This window comes from Eptatretus burgeri, chromosome 13 (genome assembly GCF_056783735.1).
Source record: "Eptatretus burgeri isolate ZD-2024b chromosome 13, Ebu_testis_v1, whole genome shotgun sequence".
Taxonomy (NCBI): Eukaryota; Metazoa; Chordata; class Myxini; order Myxiniformes; family Myxinidae; genus Eptatretus; species Eptatretus burgeri.
This window is the reverse complement of record NC_140973.1, coordinates 37671113-37690383: the sequence shown is the minus strand read 5'-3', so window position 1 is coordinate 37690383 and position 19271 is coordinate 37671113. Positions and strand designations below refer to the sequence as shown.

The window sequence follows — 19271 nt, the reverse complement described above, 5'->3', positions numbered from 1 at the left end:
CCACAACTTCATGGTGTGGCTTAACAACTTTATCCCTCTGTAATTTCCACAGCTCTGCACAGCACCCTTATTCTTGAAAATCGGAACCAGTACACTTAATCTCCACTCCTCCGGCATCCTTTCACTTTCCAAGACTTTATTAAACAATCTGGTTAACAACCCCACTGCCATCTCTCCGAAGCACTTCCATGCCTCCACTGGTATACCATCTGGGCCAACCGCCTTTCCACTTTTCATCTCCTTCATAGCAGTCCTCACTTCATCCTTACTGATCCACCCCACTTCCAGATTCACTATCTCCACCTCTTCCAACCTTCTCTCTCTCTCTCATTTTCTTCATTCATCAACTCCTCAAAGTACTCCATCCACCTTCTCAACACACTCTCCTCGCTCGTCAGCACATTCCCATTTGCGTCCTTTATCACCCTAACCTGCAGCACATCCTTCCCAGCTCGGTCCCTCTGTCTTGCCAATCGGTATAAATCCTTTTCCCCTTCTTTTGTATCCAACTTCTCATACAGCTCGTCATATGCCTTTTCCTTGGCCTTTGCCACCTCTCTTTTTGCCTTTTGCCGCCACTCCTTGAACTCCTGCCTACTTTCTTCATCTCTCTGACTATCCCACTTCCTTTTCGCCAACCCCTTCTTCCTTATACTTTCCTGTACTTCCTCATTCCACCACCAAGTCTCCTTATCTTCCTTCCTCTGTCCAGATGTCACACCAAGTACCTTCCTTGCCATCTCCCTCACCAACTCTGCTGAAGTTGCCCAATCATCCCACCCATCTTTTCCACCATCCAACGCCTGTCTCACCTCCTCCCTAAATTTCACGCAACAGTCTTCCTCCTTCAGCTTCCACCATCTGGTCCTTGGTTCAGCCCTCACTCTCTTCCTCAACCTCACCTCTAAAGTCATCCTTCAGACCACCAATCGATGCTGTCGAGCTACACTCTCCCCTGCCACCACCTTACAGTCACTAATCTCTTTCAGGTTGCATCTCCTGCTTAAGATGTAATCCACCTGTGTGCACTTTCCTCCACTCTTGTATGTCACCCTGTGTTCCTCCTTCTTGAAATACGTATTTACCACTGCCATTTCCATTCTTTTTGCAAAAAAGTTGCAACGGAGGCAACCAAACCTATACCACGTGACCTATGACGACGTAATTACGAATTAAACAAGCTCAAATGAGCTAACATCCTCGTCCTCTTCATGATGACGTCATAAAAACGAATATGACGTCATTGTGATGTATCAGGTTTGCGATAAATTATCTGTGCTAATGCCCGGCTTGATTCCCGCAAACAAAATTCAAACAGCTTTCTTAGTTTCAGAGATAATGGTATCGGCGATTGCCATTAGCGGAATTTCCAAAATACGAGATGGTTACTGCCTGCGTGTGGGCTTTCTGCATTTACATGGCAAGTTTCACGAACATCCGATGAAAACTCTGGGTTGTGAAACAAAAAAATGTCAAAAAATAGGAATGACGTCATAAAAATTGATGTATCATATGTGCGGTAATTCATCTCTGCTAATGCCCCGTTTGATTCCCACAAACAGAATTCAAAAAACTTGCCTAGTTTGGGAGATAATTTTTTAGGCGATTTCCATTAGCGGAGATATTTTGACGTCATAACTTTTTTTTCTCGGAGGTATTTTCAAAATCGGAGATGGTTACTGTCTGCGCAGGGTATTTGTACATATATATGCCAAGTTTCAGGAAGTTTCGATGAAAACTGTAGGCTGTGAAACAAAAAAGTCCACAAGAGGAAGAACAGCAACAACAACGTGAGTAAGACTTGGAGATCCTCCACGAGGATCTAAAAATTTTAAAACGTGAAATCTCAGTGGTTGGGTGGGAGCAGCAGCAGCAGCAGCAGCATTATAATGAATGCTTCAATCTGGGGGGGGGGGGTGTCAAAGGTTTTTTTCTGATTCCATTGTAGACGTTGAGTGTCACAAAGAGAATACCGAAGGTTCTTTCCATCGGATGTAAGAAAAGACCAAACATTGAAGGTTCGATATTGATCGCAAAGTAATGTCCATAATTCTCTTCTGCAGGACGACACTGGGATAAAGAACAACAAGGCTAATGAAACGTGCATGGTGACTCTCAAAACGCACACGACTAACGACATCAGCCCGGATGGAAGGACACGCGATGGTGGCATATGATGGGACATTTGATCAGGTGGCCATTTTCACATGCGCGTCATGAATGGCACAATCGAGCGGAGCCTTATGGTCATCACTCGTGCCGCGACACACTGTCACGGAAAAACTACAGGGTCTGTGTTTTGTGAGTTTTGTTCCTGGTTTATTCAGTTTCTCTGTACCTCTCCTGTTAAGTTGAAAAAACGGGAAAGTCTTTGTTCCCTTTTGGGTTCTAATGAAAGGAAAATTGTGTGAGCAGAGTATCCAGAACATCATGAATCCATGGCTTTGCGAATCATGGACGCCTATCCCGTGTGGTGTTTATTTTTCCCGAGAATTTGTATGGTATTGTATGGTATTCGTGGGGACTCATTTTTTAGGATAGCAGATTTTGTCACACTTGTTTTGGCATCATCCTGCTTCTACCAGTACCGGGGATTGCTTGTGCGTCGAGGACGATCAAATATCACAGCTCTCTGGGTCTTTGAAGATTGGCAACCCTCAGATGGTGGTCGTTGTGATGATTTATTTATGGGATTGTTTGTGGAATTGAAGTGATGAAATTACTGCACCAGACGTTTGGTGAAAATGAAAGTCAAAGGTCGGCAGTCGGCCTACACCTGCACGTTAAGGTGGACGGAGCCAGGGCGCACATTGTGCAGGTCGGGGTACGGCGAAACATGACCTTTTGACATTTTCAATTCTGATGATCAGCATCAAGCATAAAATATTGACCAAATCATTCAATTTTGTGTCCAAATTTAATTTTTCACACCATTTTACTTTCAGCATAAGGACACTTAACCTGATGACCGGTTTGGTTGCTCTAAGAATGACCGGTCTTTGTGCGTTCATTCATTGGGATAAGCTCTATTCGGATTCTAATCCACAGCAGAAGCATATCTGTACTCCATCCTTCCATATCTTGATTTAAAAAAAAAAAATTCTCAAAGACCACTATACTGATCGACTTAACTTCAAAAGATCTAGTGTATACCATTAAACATAGGCGATTTGTCCAAAGGCTTAGCTGCCATCTTGGAATTTTTTTTGTTTTTTGTTTTTAATTTAAACATGTTCTCTGGAATCGCCAAACTGATTGTTACAAAACCTCGTACATCAATGGACTGGATAGGTTCCTGTCTCTGTGAACACAGGAGAAGCATTTCTGTAAAATAATAATGGCCAACTTGGGGTTTTTTGTGTGCAGAATCAAGGCTCATGGAAGAGCTAAACCACAGAATGGATCAGGATGCAAAAATAACAGAAATAGAAGGGGGAAATGCCAACAACAGGGCCGATGGAGATGAACAAACAAGGGATGTGCGGGTAAGGATGAGGGATATCGGAGACAATGCATGGGGTGGATAAGATGGATACAAAAGCAAATTTTTTTTGGAAGTGGGAGGGGGGGAGTAGGGTGGGGTGGTTTAAAGGGTGTAGAAAAAATTAAGGTTTTGGATGGGGGATGATCTGAGAAGATGGTGTACAACTGTTTTGAAGACCTGGGGAAGAAGAATGAGATTGACGAAAGTAATTGATACAAAACCTCAGGCATCAATGGACTGGAGAGGTTCTGGTCTGCGAAAGAGGATCGTCTCTGTAAAATAAAAATGGCCAACATGCGTCAATCAAAATTGGCATCAGGAAGTTATGGTTACCGGTATACAGTGTATATATATATATATATACACATATACATAGATCCTACAGAATAGCAATTGACTTGAGCGTAACCATATCCGGTGAATCATGTGCGTACCCCAGCAAGGAATCGATGATGATGTTGCGAACAACGGAGACAACAATGAATGACTTCTTTTTTTTTTCCCCACCAAAAAGTTTTTTTTCTTTTTCATGGGTTTGTCGTATTTTCTGCTTTCAAAATACGATTCCTCATTTCAACTCGAGGTATCACTGCCCAGGGGCCTTGATAGACGTTGTTTGCAGTTGCGTTAATCACTATCTGTAAGGGAGAAATGCGTTTAAAGGCAAGCAGCAATGAAGTGACAACTATTGTTTGTCTCAAGCGTTGTATTTTTATGGCAACCAAACCGCTCAGTTGAGATGAAAGCGATTTCAGAGAATGATTTATACACCTCGGGAGGATGAAAAATGTAAGGAAATAAACGAACGACATCATGTAATATTTTGTTTCAGCGAGCGATCAATTTGGTTAATTTTTTTTTTTTACATCAGTTTGTTGTAAGGTATTCAGCCTGTTTTATACACAACTTCAAATGATTTAATTTGTTTTGTTCCAAATTAATACTTTTTCAAAGTTTCAGAAAACGAGGTGACATAAGGATGAAAAGCATATGTATATTCTTTGAAGGTCCACAGAATCAGAAACAAACAAAAAAAATTTTTTTGATGTAATTATATTGATTTTAAAATAATAAACAAAGAACTGAACATGGTTTTTAATTCTAATAATTTTTGAGGTGTTAAAGTTTAAAAAGCAAACCCATCGGGTACCGCCCATAAAAATTCCACATAAACTGCCATGACGTAAATGATGGAAAGGGTGTCAGCACACGATGGATAATGACTGCACAACTCGCTTCAGACTCGTCAGAAAGTGAATTTGACAAATAATTTTCTGATCAAGAATCCCCAGATTACGATGACAGTCAAAAATCATAATATAAAAGGTGCTGTCAGACCGTACATGTATGAATCCGAGGTTGAGATGACGTCATGGGAGGGGCCGGGCCAATCAATAATTTTTTTTGGGGGGGGAGGCCAATCAAGCATAAAAGCACACCAAATCATACAAAAATACACAATTTGGTGTTTGTCTGTCTGAGTGTATTTTTGACCGCAATACATTCGGTCATTACTTATCCAATCTGAACCAAACTTGACAGGAGGACTAAGGGTCACATGATGGAGGTTTTAGCGACTTAATTTGCCCCCCTCCCCCAAGTGGGTTTTCCACCTTGGGAAAAATCCATGTTAAGGTGTATATTCACGTTAGGATAGCTAATGGTGGCGTTCTTCCAAGGCCACATCTAATAACAAAAGTAATAACACTAATGCCAATAGCATAATATTAATGTTATTGCAAAATAATATTAATACGATTAATATCCCCTCTCCCCAAGGGGGTTTCTCCTCCTTGGACGAACACCGTGTTGATGCGTATAAATAGTTTATCGTGTTGTTTCGTTGTGCAAGTTAAAAAAATTACAAACTAAACACGTGTGATTACATTTTTAAAGTCGTTACTGCTGGTTAACACTAAACTGAAATAAATTTGGAGGAATCTATGCTCATCACGTCCACCACAGTCAAAGGGACGTGAGCCAAGATCTACTGTAATGTATATATACACCAGAGAGGATAATAACATAACCCATCCTGTCACTCCCATCGGGAGTGGGTGTACTAGACACATTAAAATTTTCCTTTCAAGATATTTATTCAAGAAAAGAACAATGATTAAGTGTTATGTGAAGCCATATGTATTCCTCAAACCAAAATGTGATTTTCTGATTCTGTGGACTTTTAAGGAGAGCGGTTTACCAAATGTTAACACGACCCAAAACCTTGGACGCCACAATGAAGAGAAACAAAGAAATTCACCAAATCAAATAAAATGATGGAAAGCAAAGCAAGTACGAGCTCAGTATTAAACAAAATTATAAGAATCTGCAGAGAAGGCAAACAAAGACTGGCACGTCGGTGCAGAGCTGTTTTGTTTTGCAGGGATAAAAAAAAAGTACTTGGATTACATTTTGGCTCTCCCCTTCACCTCACCCCAACCCCAAAAAAACAAAAAAGCAAAATTGGCAATAAAAAAAAAGTTCATTGATGACCGTTGTGGGTTAATCAAAAAGTTTACATGACGACGTAAATATTTCTTATTGACAGAAGCTGAAATCAGGAATTAAATAAATACAGTATGTATTTGAGGGAGTAAACGGCTGTGTTGTTGTTAAGGGCATTTATTGACTGTAAACATTCACGTGTCGTGTAGTGCATTGCATGCATGCTAGTGTATCTGTGTGTCGTTGCTATTGGCTGTAATATTGTGTCACATTGCCAAGCCGATTGGGCCAAGCGGCCCAAAGTGATGGCCAAACCCGTGGGGAGGAAAATCAACTCCCATCATGGAGACCAAACCCGTGGGGAGGAAAATCAACCGTCACCATGGAGACCAAACCCATGGGGAGGAAATCAACCGTCACCATGGAGACCAAACCCATGGGGAGGAAATCAACCGTCACCATGGAGACCAAACCCATGGGGAGGAAATCAACCGTCACCATGGAGACCAAACCCATGGGGAGGAAATCAACCGTCACCATGGAGACCAAACCCATGGGGAGGAAATCAACCGTCACCATGGAGACCAAACCCATGGGGAGGAAATCAACCGTCACCATGGAGACCAAACCCATGGGGAGGAAATCAACCGTCACCATGGAGACCAAACCCATGGGGAGGAAATCAACCGTCACCATGGAGACCAAACCCATGGGGAGGAAATCAACCGTCACCATGGAGACCAAACCCATGGGGAGGAAATCAACCGTCACCATGGAGACCAAACCCATGGGGAGGAAATCAACCGTCACCATGGAGACCAAACCCATGGGGAGGAAATCAACCGTCACCATGGAGACCAAACCCATGGGGAGGAAATCAACCGTCACCATGGAGACCAAACCCATGGGGAGGAAATCAACCGTCACCATGGAGACCAAACCCATGGGGAGGAAATCAACCGTCACCATGGAGACCAAACCCATGGGGAGGAAATCAACCGTCACCATGAAGACCAAACCCATGGGGAGGAAATCAACCGTCACCATGGAGACCAAACCCATGGGGAGGAAATCAACCATCATCATGGAGACTAAACCCATGGGGCGAAAGCGCCCACCTGTTGATGAAACCGTCACGTGGCAAACTAACCTGTTATAGAGAAATGTGGTACAAGAGAGTGCCACTGTATTAGTAGAATAACCTCCATATACTATTACTAGAATAGAATAAAACCCCTCGGCTCTTTAGGCTTTACTTGACCTTGAGATAGTTTTACCAGGACCTCGTCGGAAGAACTCTCATTTAAGTGTGCACAAGGTCATTGTGAATCCGCTCATGGGTTTCCCAAATGTAACGAGGCTTGTAATGCATACCATAGTAATAAGATAGATAATAGTGCATGACTTTATGTCAAAAGAGAGATGCAAACATATTACGAAGGTGGGTTGGGGTGGGGGGAACAGCCATTTAAGTTTGTGAGATTAATGAAGTTGATTACCACTGTATTGTATTTTTAACTTTTTACATTTTCTTATTTCTCTTTAAATGGAAGAATAAATGCAGAAAATACAACCAACTTATGTTTCTGAATTCAGTGGTCCTGTGTTCTGTACATGGCAGGAATACTCTTAGTCATCAATGAGCTCTGGAGGAAGGGCTTCTTGCATCCAGTGGTCAGAGTTGCAAGAATGCTTAAAGAGAAATTGACCATGCAAGAAGTTTTTACAAATATTTATTTTTAAGCTTCACAAAGATCAAGACAAGCATGGACAATGGACATGGCATGGCATTCTAAACTGTGTAGGGATGGAGGAAGTAAAAAATACAAATGGCGTCTTCTGTCAGAGCCAGTAAGCAGGGAGAAACAATTCGCATTTATTGCCACATCTGATGCAATTGAAATGCTCTAATGGCGGCAAAGTGTTCCATTTGAAACTGTTTGATGTGTGTAGCTTTTTGATGCCTACGGTCCGTAATAAAAATTTGCATTGGTGTCAAAGCCAATGACCAATTGCAATTAATAATAGGAAACCCACATGCACATTAACCACAGGTAAGGAAGGATAGCCTGGAATTCAAAATAAATAAATAAAACGAACCTTTCAAAATTGGTGAAATTTACTATGGTAAAGTGTGGTGGTGAAGGTACAAAAATGGGGGCATCAGTTGAGGCCTACAGGCCTGACGTGTTAGGCCATCCAGAAAACCAAGATTGCGGCCATATTAATTTTGTCTCGGTGCCTTGGTCGGTGTAGTCAAGCAGCCAATGTGGATGTGGTCTGGCAGCTGTCCAACCAATTGGTGCACATTTCAAAAATCAACCCCCACCAACAATGCAGAGCTCTTGTAGACCCACGACATGCCGCAGGTAAAAATAAGATTTAGGTACAAATAATACAACTGGAGAGTTCATCGAACACTTTACCCTACACTGTCTTGAGGAAAAAAAAAAAAAAAGGACATGCGTGGGGTCTGCAAGCAGTAAATTTGATTAGTTGACATGACATAAAATGCCATAATATTTTGTTCAAGTCCTGCTGAATGGAAGGGGTTTTGAAAGTGTCAAAAAGTGAATTGTGCTGTTCAATGTTCAAATATATAATTCAGTAGAAACAATAAAACTAAAATAAAGATTTTAAAGATCATAGAAGTTTTTTTCCTGGAAGTTTACTGCCGTGATGCAGCGTGTTTTACACTGATCACTTTATTTAACATGGAAGGTTAATTATTTGTGCCCGTTTGTGTCCTTTATGACGTCACTAAAAGAGTAAGTTTCCTGTTTGGAATAATTTTCAATTTGGTTTTATTACTAGACAGGCAGACAGAGAAGAAAAAAAAATAAAATTATCCCTCTGCATACATGCAATCAGGACAAATTCAGAGACAAAGTACTGCTAAACTACATATTAGTTTCCTGATTAATGTTCAAAATAAAACATTAAATTGAAATCAAGTTGTTCCTCGATCATATATTGACTTTTGTAGAAAGAGACAGATGAAGTGAACCAATTGCTGAAACCAGTGTTTCACTTCGCGCACACGGAACATTTAAGATGTGTCCATTGCACATGTTTAGGTTCCAGGTTAGTACAAAACAATAAAGAAAATCCAATCCACTGTAACAGAGAAATCCGAGTCACCTCAAGAGGAAACAGGACATATGAGGGTTTATGCTTTTATTTCACAAAGCAGCCGATAAAAATTCGGGCAAAAATAAAAGAAAAATGTATAAAAGTTTAAAACGACAGTGATTGTCCCAAACAGTCTTCATGCGCTACAGAACTGTTGAACAGTCAATGGATAAGACCCACAGACATACCCCATTTCTCTTGGCAAAGACAAAAACAATACAGGTACAATTGTGATCCTTCCATTAAGAGCATTGTATTTTAAAATTCAAAGATAAAATGCTGGTTTACCACACTCCACCAAAAATTGACCAATTGCTCTGGATCGAGCGACTGACCCTCTTGTGTATGCAGGTGGACATAAATGGGTATGTGTTCAGAAAAATACAACACATTGAACTGCAAGTTTCCAAACCAATTAGAGCAAAGTGAAAGAGGTTCCATGGCTCTGCTTATTACTGTAAACTCCTGCATTTGCGCAGCAAAGCTCATTTATCTCGGTTAAAAAGAAGAAGAAAAAAACAACGCTCTAAAATACAAGGCACCACTGTAATTTCCTCAGCAACACCATCATGTTATGTACACAGTCACCCTTTCCATCCATAATGGTGTTTTTTTTTTGCCTCACCCCGACAAAGTAAAATAAACACAGTACTAAAACCATTTTACAAAGCAAGCCGTTTATAATCTCTGCATTTATGAGCTAGTCACAGTCCTGCGAAGCATAAATGTCCCGATTTCGACGCTTGATCTTCCGCTCCCCTGAACACTCATCACTCACACCAACACGCTTACCACCAGAGCCCCCAAGTTCAGCAGAACTTTTCGTCTGATCCGGTTCCTCGGACTCCATCAAGTCCTCGGTCTCGTCCAAATCACGTGAGACGGGACTGCCGCACGAGGTAAAGGCGTTGTTGGACTGGGCTGAATCGTCAAGGAAAGAGGGGCTTCGGGACGGGGCTGGGCTGAGAAAAGAGCTGAAAACTTCCGATGGAGTGGAATTGTGCAAAGGCATGGGGCTTCTCAGGACGTTTAAAGCAGAATCTGAGGTGAGTTGCAAGAGGAGAAAGAAGATAAAAATTTAATCAACACTGAATATACCCAGTTGCAAATACAGTCTATCCATTTATATATATATATATGTGTGTGCATAGATATATATATATATATATATATATATATATATATATATATATATATATATATATATATATATATATATATATATATATATATATATATATATATATATATATATATATATATATATATGTGTGTGCATAGATATATATATATATATATATATATATATATATATATATATATATGTGTGTGCATAGATATATATATATATATATATATATATATATATATACACACGAACAAATAAAACCTGTCGCTTTGCTGCTGGGGGGGGGGTATTAAGGAGGGGGTTGAGGGAGGAGGGAGGGAAAGGAGAGAGAGAGAGGGAGAGGAGAGAGGGAGAAGAGAGAGAGAGAGAGAGAGAGAGAGAGAGAGAGAGAGAGAGAGAGAGAGAGAGAGAGAGAGAGAGAGAGAGAGAGAGAGAGAGAGAGAGAGAGAGAGAGAGAGAGAGAGAGAGAGAGAGAGAGAGAGAGAGAGAGAGAGAGAGAGAGAGAGAGAGAGAGAGAGAGAGAGAGAGAGAGAGAGAGAGAGAGAGAGAGAGAGAGAGAGAGAGAGAGAGAGAGAGAGAGAGAGAGAGAGAGAGAGAGAGAGAGAGAGAGAGAGAGAGAGAGAGAGAGAGAGAGGGAAGAGAGAGAGAGGAAGAAGAGAGAGGAAGAAGAGAGAGGAAGAAGAGAGAGGAAGAAGAGAGAGGAAGAAGAAGAAGAGGAAGAGGAGGAAGAAGAGGAAGAGGAGGAAGAAGAAGAGGAAGAAGAGAGAGGAAGAAGAGAGAGGGGGAAGAGAGAGGAAGAAGAGAGAGGAAGAGAGAGGGGAAGAGAGAGAGGGGAAGAGAGAGAGGGGAAGAGAGAGGAAGAGAGAGAGAGAGAGAGAGGGGAAGAGAGAGGGGAAGAGAGAGAGAGAGAGAGAGGGGAAGAAGAGAGAGGGGAAGAGAGAGAGAGAGAGAGAGAGAGAGAGAAGAAGAGAGAGGAAGAAGAGAGAGGAAGAAGAGAGAGAGAGGGGAAGAAGAGAGAGGAAGAAGAGAGAGGAAGAAGAGAGAGAAGAGAGAGAGAGGAAGAAGAGAGGGGAAGAGAGAGAGAGAGAGAGAGAGAGAGAGGGGAAGAAGAGAGAGGAAGAGAGAGAGAGGGGAAGAGAGAGGGGAAGAGAGAGAGAGAGAGAGAGAGAGAGAGAGAGAGAGAGAGAGAGAGAGAGAGAGAGGAAGAAGAGAGAGAGAGAGAGAGAGAGAGAGAGAGAGAGAGAGAGAGAGAGAGAGAGAGAGAGAGAGAGAGAGGAAGAAGAGAGAGAGAGAGAGAGAGAGAGAGAGAGAGAGAGAGAGAGAGAGAGAGAGAGAGAGAGAGAGAGAGAGAGAGAGAGAGAGAGAGAGAGAGAGAGAGAGAGAGAGAGAGAGGAAGAAGAGAGAGGAAGAGAGAGAGGAAGAAGAGAGAGAGAGAGAGAGAGGAAGAGAGAGAGAGAGAGAGAGAGAGAGAGAGAGAGAGAGAGAGAGAGAGAGAGAGAGAGAGAGAGAGAGAGAGAGAGAGAGAGAGAGAGAGAGAGAGAGAGAGAGAGAGAGAGAGAGAGAGAGAGAGAGAGAGAGAGAGAGAGAGAGAGAGAGAGAGAGAGAGAGAGAGAGAGAGAGAGAGAGAGAGAAGAAGAGAGAGAGAAGAGAGAGGAAGAGAGAGAGAGAGAGAGAGAGAGGAAGAAGAGAGAGAGAGAGAGAGGGGAAGAGAGAGAGAGAGAGAGAGGAAGAAGAGAGAGAGAAGAGAGAGGAAGAAGAGAGAGGAAGAAGAGAGAGGGGAAGAGAGAGGAAGAAGAGAGAGAGAGAGAGAGAGAGAGAGAGAGAGAGAGAGAGAGAGGGGAAGAGAGAGAGAGAGAGAGAGGAAGAAGAGAGAGAGAGAGAGAGGGGAAGAGAGAGAGAGAGAGAGGAAGAAGAGAGAGAGAAGAGAGAGGAAGAAGAGAGAGAGAGAGAGGGGAAGAGAGAGAGAGAGAGAGGGGAAGAAGAGAGAGGAAGAAGAGAGGAAGAAGAGAGAGGAAGAAGAGAGAGGAAGAAGAGAGAGAAGAGAGAGAGGAAGAGAGGAAGAGAGGAAGAGAGGAAGAGAGAGAGAGAGAGAGAGAGAGAGAGAGAGAGAGAGAGAGAGAGAGAGAGAGAGAGAGAGAGAGAGAGAGAGAGAGAGAGAGAGAGAGAGAGAGAGAGAGAGAGAGAGAGAGAGAGAGAGAGAGAGAGAGAGAGAGAGAGAGAGAGAGAGAGAGAGAGAGAGAGAGAGAGAGGAAAAAAAAACAAAAAAACTTTGGTACATCATGGGTGGGGAAAATGGTGGTCAAGTTTCATTGGAATTGCATGTGTAGTTTGAGAAGAAAGCAAATACATATTTTGGGGGGAAACCCCCCTTAAATCCCTTTGGAGCAGATTTTTCTCATGTCATGAACAAACTTTGGAATGTCATGGGTGATGAAGGTTGGCGTGAAGTTTCATCAGAATTGTGTGTATTGTTTCAGAAGAAAGCAAATACCTCTTTAGGGAGGCAACCCACTCTCCCCACCCTCCCTCCCCAACCCACCCCATAAACTCCCTCTGTAGACCCCTTCAGACCCTGTTTTGTTTTGTTTTTAAGCCATCACAGGTGATGAAGGTTGTGGTCAGATTTCATTGAAATCGTATGTGTAGTTTCTGAGAAGTTGCAAGTTTTTGTGGATGGACGAACAGACGACACGCCATCCCATAAGCTCCTCGAAACTACTTTACAGGCGAGCTAAAAACCATCCTTTGGAATATTATAACAAATAAACTGCAGTTGGAAGCTGTCCAGGCTCAGTGACGATTCTGAAGAGAGCCATCGGTACAAAACTTTGAGAACAGAAAACTTCACAGCTTGGTCCGTGAATCGCGACCCCTTACTGAACACGCACGCACACACGCACACCCTTTTGTTGCAACTGTTAATGGATGAAGAACTGTGCTCTGAACAGAAAGACGATGATACAACACCACTGAAAAATATAATATTTTTACATCCTGGTAGAGAAAACCGAGGAAAGGAATGCCTTCTTTCCCGAAACACTAAAACAAGAGGAACGAAGCGACTCATGGCAAGCTCAATCCACAAACACTGTATGTTTGGAACAAAGGCAAAGAAGTACAGGTTTGGTGGGTATACACTCCAATTGGATCGGTGGGGAATGATGGAATAAGCATCTTGGAATTGCTTCGTATTTATCCGTTTGTTAAGTTTGGCTTTTGTTTCAGATGATCATAGGAGGAGAGGAGGAGATAAGCATGGAGATCACAAAGTACTTGCGTCATCAGCTTACCACTCGTGTCAGTGAGACAAATTCCGTCAATCTCATCTGCAGCACTTCCATCTCCGTCAGTATCATCATCGTCCAGCAGAATCTCATCGGGGTTCAAAGAAGAATTCCCTGATATGTCAGCACTGCTGAGGTTTACAATAAGGGACGAATTGGATGCTTCAGCAAATCCACGGCCAGCCCTGCAATCATGGAATTGCACATAATCTTAAGTTTGCTAAAAGGGCGGCAATGGATGACAAATTACAATCAACGGAATATAGGAAACCAAGTTTACTAACAAAAGCCAATGGAGAGAAAAAACAAATTCACAACAAAAAAACTTTTTTTATTTTACTTTAAATGATCTAATGCTGGAACGAACACAAACACACAAAAAAACACAAACACATGAAAAAAAACATGCACGCACGCGCACACAGCTTGGGGGAAGTGCCGTCACTTCCCGAGGCACTCTGCGTACCAGCGACACCATAACAATGGCACTACCTTTGTTCATGCACTCAACAGGGTATTTCCTTGAGAATTTACTCCTCCCCATGGATGCCAACCAATGGTTGTTTGTCCGTGCTCTTATTTCAAATGCGGAGCGTCAAGCAAGGAAGCAGCATGTACCATTTTTCAAGTCTTTGGGAGGACTCGGCCAGAGTTTGAACTGCTAACCTCCCAGACTTCCAGTGGATGTTCTAACCATCACACCAGAGTCTTGACAGTCTTGCTTTTTTTTTTTAATGCAAATTAAATTAAAATTTTAATGCAATTCAGTTTAATGCTTTAATAGTTTTAATGCAATGAATTGTTAAAATAAACCTGAGGTTATACCCAGTTTCAAATAGCTGGCACCTTCAGACAACTGCCTGCTATTGTCAAAATAAACTGTCGTAGCTTTAACGCTTACAAGTAACTAAGACAAATAAAGAGTAATTGATGGAAATGCATTGAACAAATGTGAAAAGGCTGCAGATTCTCCACAAAAGTCTGCTTTAACACAATGATCACTGAAGTAGCACTGCTAGCCCAAAGGCACCACCGGGCTCACCGAGCTGCTGCCAAGATGTACACATCTGTAAGTCCCAGGCGGCGACAATAGGTGGCTGTCTGTGGGCTGGGTATCGGAACAGGAGGCTTAATCTTCCCCCCTTCAATATTCTTGGGGGAATAGAATGGAACCGTGGGTGAGAAACTGGTTGGAATAGCAAGATCACCGCTCAGGAGGTCACGAACACGTGATAGATCATCAGCACAAATCTTCACAACACTATGGGTGACAGAAACCACCATCATCATGACCAAATCAACAACCACATCCACCACTTGAGAAAACAGAAATTATCTTGTGAACTAAAACAAAATATTGGTACGGATATATCTTCGGTGTAATTGGTTTGAGTTTATACTAGTTATTTCCATAGCACATGTTCAGCACGAGTATACGTAATAAATGTGTACGGCAGGCAGTGTTGAGTTTGTTTTTGTGAAGTTTCCGGTGGAGACGCATGATCGGGGGGTGGGGGGGGCACGGATGTGGGAGAGGGCGAATCTTCCCTCCCAGACGGTTCATGTCGACACAACCATATACCCACCTTTGTATTTTTCTCCATTGTGATCTATCATTAGGGGTTTTCCTTAAGTAAATAATGGCAGCGCAAGATTCCACATAGCCTCCACATGGGCCAGAGACAGTGAGGGGCAGGTGTGTGAGTTCGTGGTGCCAGGCAGCCACATGGACAGAGGCACCGAGAACCAGGTACGTCCACATGGCTGGTATGGGCCCTGATCGTAGAGAACCACAACTGGGGCGACCTGACGGCTATCATACTGGCATCAGCAAGTGAGATATACACCTAAGGTTTGACTAATTAATTGCGATGAGCAATCAATGTGGCTCGAACCAGGGAGGGGGGGGGGGTACTGGACCAATGCCACTGCGATCCCGGCTGAAATAGAAGAAAAAAAATGAAATGTCCCCCCCCCCTTTCCCATCCCACCCCACTACAGGTAGTAGGGGTGACACCTCAGCACATTAGAGTGCTGTGATGTCGCCCCTACTCCCTGATGGCCTCAAACACTCTTCACCAGCTAGCCCGGTGCCCCCAACTGAACCAGCAGCGGGGAGTAGCAGGCCAGCATCACCACAGCAACGGGTGATAGCCCTTGATGGCCATGATAGGATGTGAGGGTCATGTAAACACAGCTGATGGTTGCCATGGAAGCGGGCCAAGCCGAGCTGGCAGAGGAAATTAAGACTGTTTGTGAGGAACGGTGGAAAACCTGGCAGATGTGCGAAGGGCATAGCAGGAACTGACAGTTGATCAGGCCAGGGCGGAAGGGGGGGATAAGAGGGAATCCTGGCAGTGGTTAAGAAAGCATGTGAAGGGAACACAGAGATCGCGCCGGTTGGAACAGAATCAAATTAAAACGGGAGACAGATTTCAAAATAACGGATTAGAAATAGTGATAGAAATAGTGCTGGAACAGGAGTTAGGGGTAATGAAAATAAATTATGGGAGCACCAGAGTTATGGATCTAATATCCAGGGACAGAGGTTGAAAGGAGAGTTAGAACAGCGCACAGGGATTAATGAGCATGGCTCCGGCTTGGGGTAATCCGAGAGGGCCATATGTGGGAGCATGCATGCGTGCAGGCTCCTGGAGTATAGTTAGAGTTGCACTTGCTGCTTTGTGGAAAGCCTGGAGTATGAAAAGGAAATGACGTCGTCTTCACCCCAATAAGCAATGGAGAGAAGGATGGTGTCGAAAAGAAAATTGGAGAAAGCGATACATCCCCTGCAAGCCCTAAAGAAATGGAGGGGGCAGATGAAAAAGAAAACATCCGAAGAGCAAGACTGGAAGCACATCAGACTTGAAGACTTTGACTTTCGTCCTCCTGCACAGGTACTGACAGTGCCACACCCCGTGATGCAGCAAATCCATGACTCCCCAGGCCCTATCCAGACATCTGTTGACCTCTGGCTCACTACAAATCAGATTCGTACATGCTATATTGGGGAAGGTGTTTTGAATTCAAAACAAAACTGTTAGTCTTTAACAGTCCCCTTGACGGTGGGGGAGGGGTGGGGGATGAGCAGGGAGGGGTGGGAGAGAGAGGAAGGGGTGAAGGGGAGAGGAGTCAGGGTCAGAGAGAGGGAGAAGGAAGGGACGGCACTCTATCCTAGCTGCCCCGCTAATCCCTTTCTCTTGTAGGTAGAGATAGGATCGAGGGATTAGCAGGACAGTGAGAGTCGAGTAGGTTCCAGCAGAAGCTGGCTGTTGTACTTGCTGCCATCACACACTCCTGCCATGTCATTTAATCTGCCGACCAGCACCATCGGCCGGCTCACGACATCTGCTGACCACTCACCTGACTTTCCAGTTCAACCATGCTATCTTCTAGGCTGTGCTGCTTACTTGCTGTGCCATCTCTGTTGCATCATTTTGTTGGGTCACAAAGGTTAGAAGACAACTTGTGTCAAGGCCAAATGAGCAGAATGTCCTATTGCTTGTTGGGCCACAAGTGTCGTTTGCTTGCTCATTTGGGCTACATGGGCCAAAGACTCACCACCTTTCGAAAGGCCACATGGGCCTTGCTAAAAATTCCAGTTGTGGAGAGGCTGTTTGGGCCAGGGAAGCACCGGGTGCTGAACGGCCCCGTCAATGACGACATTTGTAGTGCCAGGAACCATGACCTCAATAGACGATAGACAGCGTTGGAGGGGAAGGAAATGTTACCGGGAAGGGAACCAGAGACAGACGAAGACGAAGAAGACGACAAAGAAGAAGACGAAGAAGAAGACGAAGAAGACGAAGACGACAAAGAAGACGACGAAGAAGACAAAGATGATGAAGAAGAAGACGAAGAAGACAAAGACAACGACGACAAAGAAGAAGAAAAAAAGAAGAGGATAAAGAAGAGGACAAAGAAGAAGATGACGACGACGACGAAGGAGAGCCCCTGCCCCCCACAACCTGGTTCACTCACCATCGCTCCAACCAAATGCTACTTTAAAATTGCATCGTGATTTAAAATTGTACAAGTATGTAGTTTCATGAGTGAATATGTAGGATTGTTGGAGCGACACATTTGAGTAGGGATGAACACCGTATTGGATTTCTGCATGTGGGTTTTATACTAGGGTGGGGAGTTGTATTGTTGGTAAGTGGGGTCAGGTCCCATGCTGCCCCCCCCTCCCCCTTCTGGGCGCAGACTCAGAAGAGTCTGAAGAAAGAAGGTGGCAGTAGTGTTGTGGAAATAACTCCGATTGGGTAATATTGCTTAGTATAGTTTAGTTATCTCTGTGGTGAATGTAAGAATAAGCGTGAAGCAATTCATAGTGATATTAGATATTACTGTTTTATGTAATATATAGATGACCTTCACCCTTCCTCATGTGTCTAAAAACCACAATCATTTTGAGCCTTTGTTTTATGTTCTACCCACTGCAATCTGTCATTTATGTTCTTTTAAGTGAAGGACTATGACTTTAGGCACAAGTTTTGGCAGGACAAGTCAGCCCGACAGCTACGGCCCGGAATCAGTTGAGCAATTCACTTGAGCTTCCATGCCAGAGCCACGCCCTCTGCTCTCCTCTCCTCTCGAATGTAATTGCTCATTTTACATTTCCTTCCTCTGTGGACCCCATGGGTAGCATTATTGCTACAATTAAATATACCTAGTCTCAGGGTGAATTTGAGCCGTGGTGATCACCATTGCAATTACCATTGGAAAAAGTCCGTTGAGGATTTATTGGGAACGGCAATAAACTCCGCAGTGCATTCAGATCGTGTCGTGTGCCTCGCCGGCTCGCCCTTTAGAGACGAGGCGTGTGGTACCAATTAGCATAAACGTATAAGCCAACCCAGAGGTCCGATCAGTACGACATCAAGATCTGGCTTGGGGTCTTCGACTCAGCTGTTGACGGAGCCCACTCGGATTCGCATCAGGCAACTGGGGTGACCCGACGGCTACAATATTATTCTCCTTTCAATTCAGGGGCACCATAAAAACATTACCCTCAAAAGCACTGCACATTCAATGACTGCCCAGGAAAAGATGAGAAAAACTGAATGTCACCAAGGAAGGTCTTTGATAAAACTGTGTAGTAATGAAAAAACAAAAATAGCAAATGGGTGTGAGGGTCATGCTGACCTGTCTGGTGGTAACTGATTGTGTGGAGAAGCACAGGTCAGATGGTCTGTGGCTTGCATGATCGCTAGCCACTCGTCATCATATTCCAGCTTAGGAGGAGAGTTCAATGAGGGTCCCAGTTCCAGAACCTGATCCGGATGGGTTTAAGGATAGCTCGGTGAAACACTAACATGAACAACATCTCCTTACATTTGTACAAGTAAGAAAAACATTTTAAGCTAGTAGTGCACTCAGTAGAGCGCATACCTCCACCAGGCAATGCCTGATCCACAAGAATATATCATGACCAATACATTTTTGAAATCTCACGCTTTGTATTGTCTTTGGCCCTATCGCTCAATGGTGATGAATCACTTTTAAAAAATAATAGTAACTGGATCTTCACCAAATTCTCATAAATTCATTCTTGTCACACACCCCCCAACCTGCCCACCAAATTTCATCCGAATCCGCAAATAACTTTTTGAGATATCCTGCACACAGACAAACAGACAGTGGTGAAAACATTATCTCCATCCATCACAGAAGGCAGAGCTAAAAATGCAAAAGGATGTAGGGATGCTCCTCCAAAAAGAATGTAAACAAGGTCGGGATGGTAACGAGAAATTATCATGTGAAATCATCCCTACACGTTTTTTTGTATTCACTA

General features: G+C 43.4%; 2 protein-coding genes across 9 annotated transcripts in view; one reads left to right on the top strand and one right to left on the bottom strand.

The window, feature by feature from the left end:
• The window catches only part of CSPG5 (chondroitin sulfate proteoglycan 5), a 41205-nt gene extending 32897 nt beyond the window's left edge, over positions 1 to 8308 (top strand). The window contains exon 5 of the mRNA XM_085852030.1: positions 2064 to 8308. Coding sequence (XP_085708156.1) covers positions 2064 to 2177 — 114 coding nt within the window. The 3' untranslated portion in view covers positions 2178 to 8308. The remainder of the gene's footprint in view (positions 1 to 2063) is intronic.
• Positions 8309 to 9089: 781 nt separating this feature from the next.
• Positions 9090 to 19271, bottom strand: part of DBR1 (debranching RNA lariats 1) — a 49400-nt gene continuing 39218 nt past the window's right edge. For all 8 annotated transcript variants that reach the window (XM_085852037.1, XM_085852031.1, XM_085852032.1 and 5 more), the window contains 4 exons: positions 18623 to 18750; positions 14517 to 14735; positions 13481 to 13659; positions 9090 to 10102 (listed from right to left, as the gene is read on the bottom strand). In XM_085852037.1, the coding sequence (XP_085708163.1) occupies positions 9762 to 10102; positions 13481 to 13659; positions 14517 to 14735; positions 18623 to 18750 (867 nt within the window). In that variant the 3' untranslated portion in view covers positions 9090 to 9761. The remainder of the gene's footprint in view (positions 10103 to 13480; positions 13660 to 14516; positions 14736 to 18622; positions 18751 to 19271) is intronic.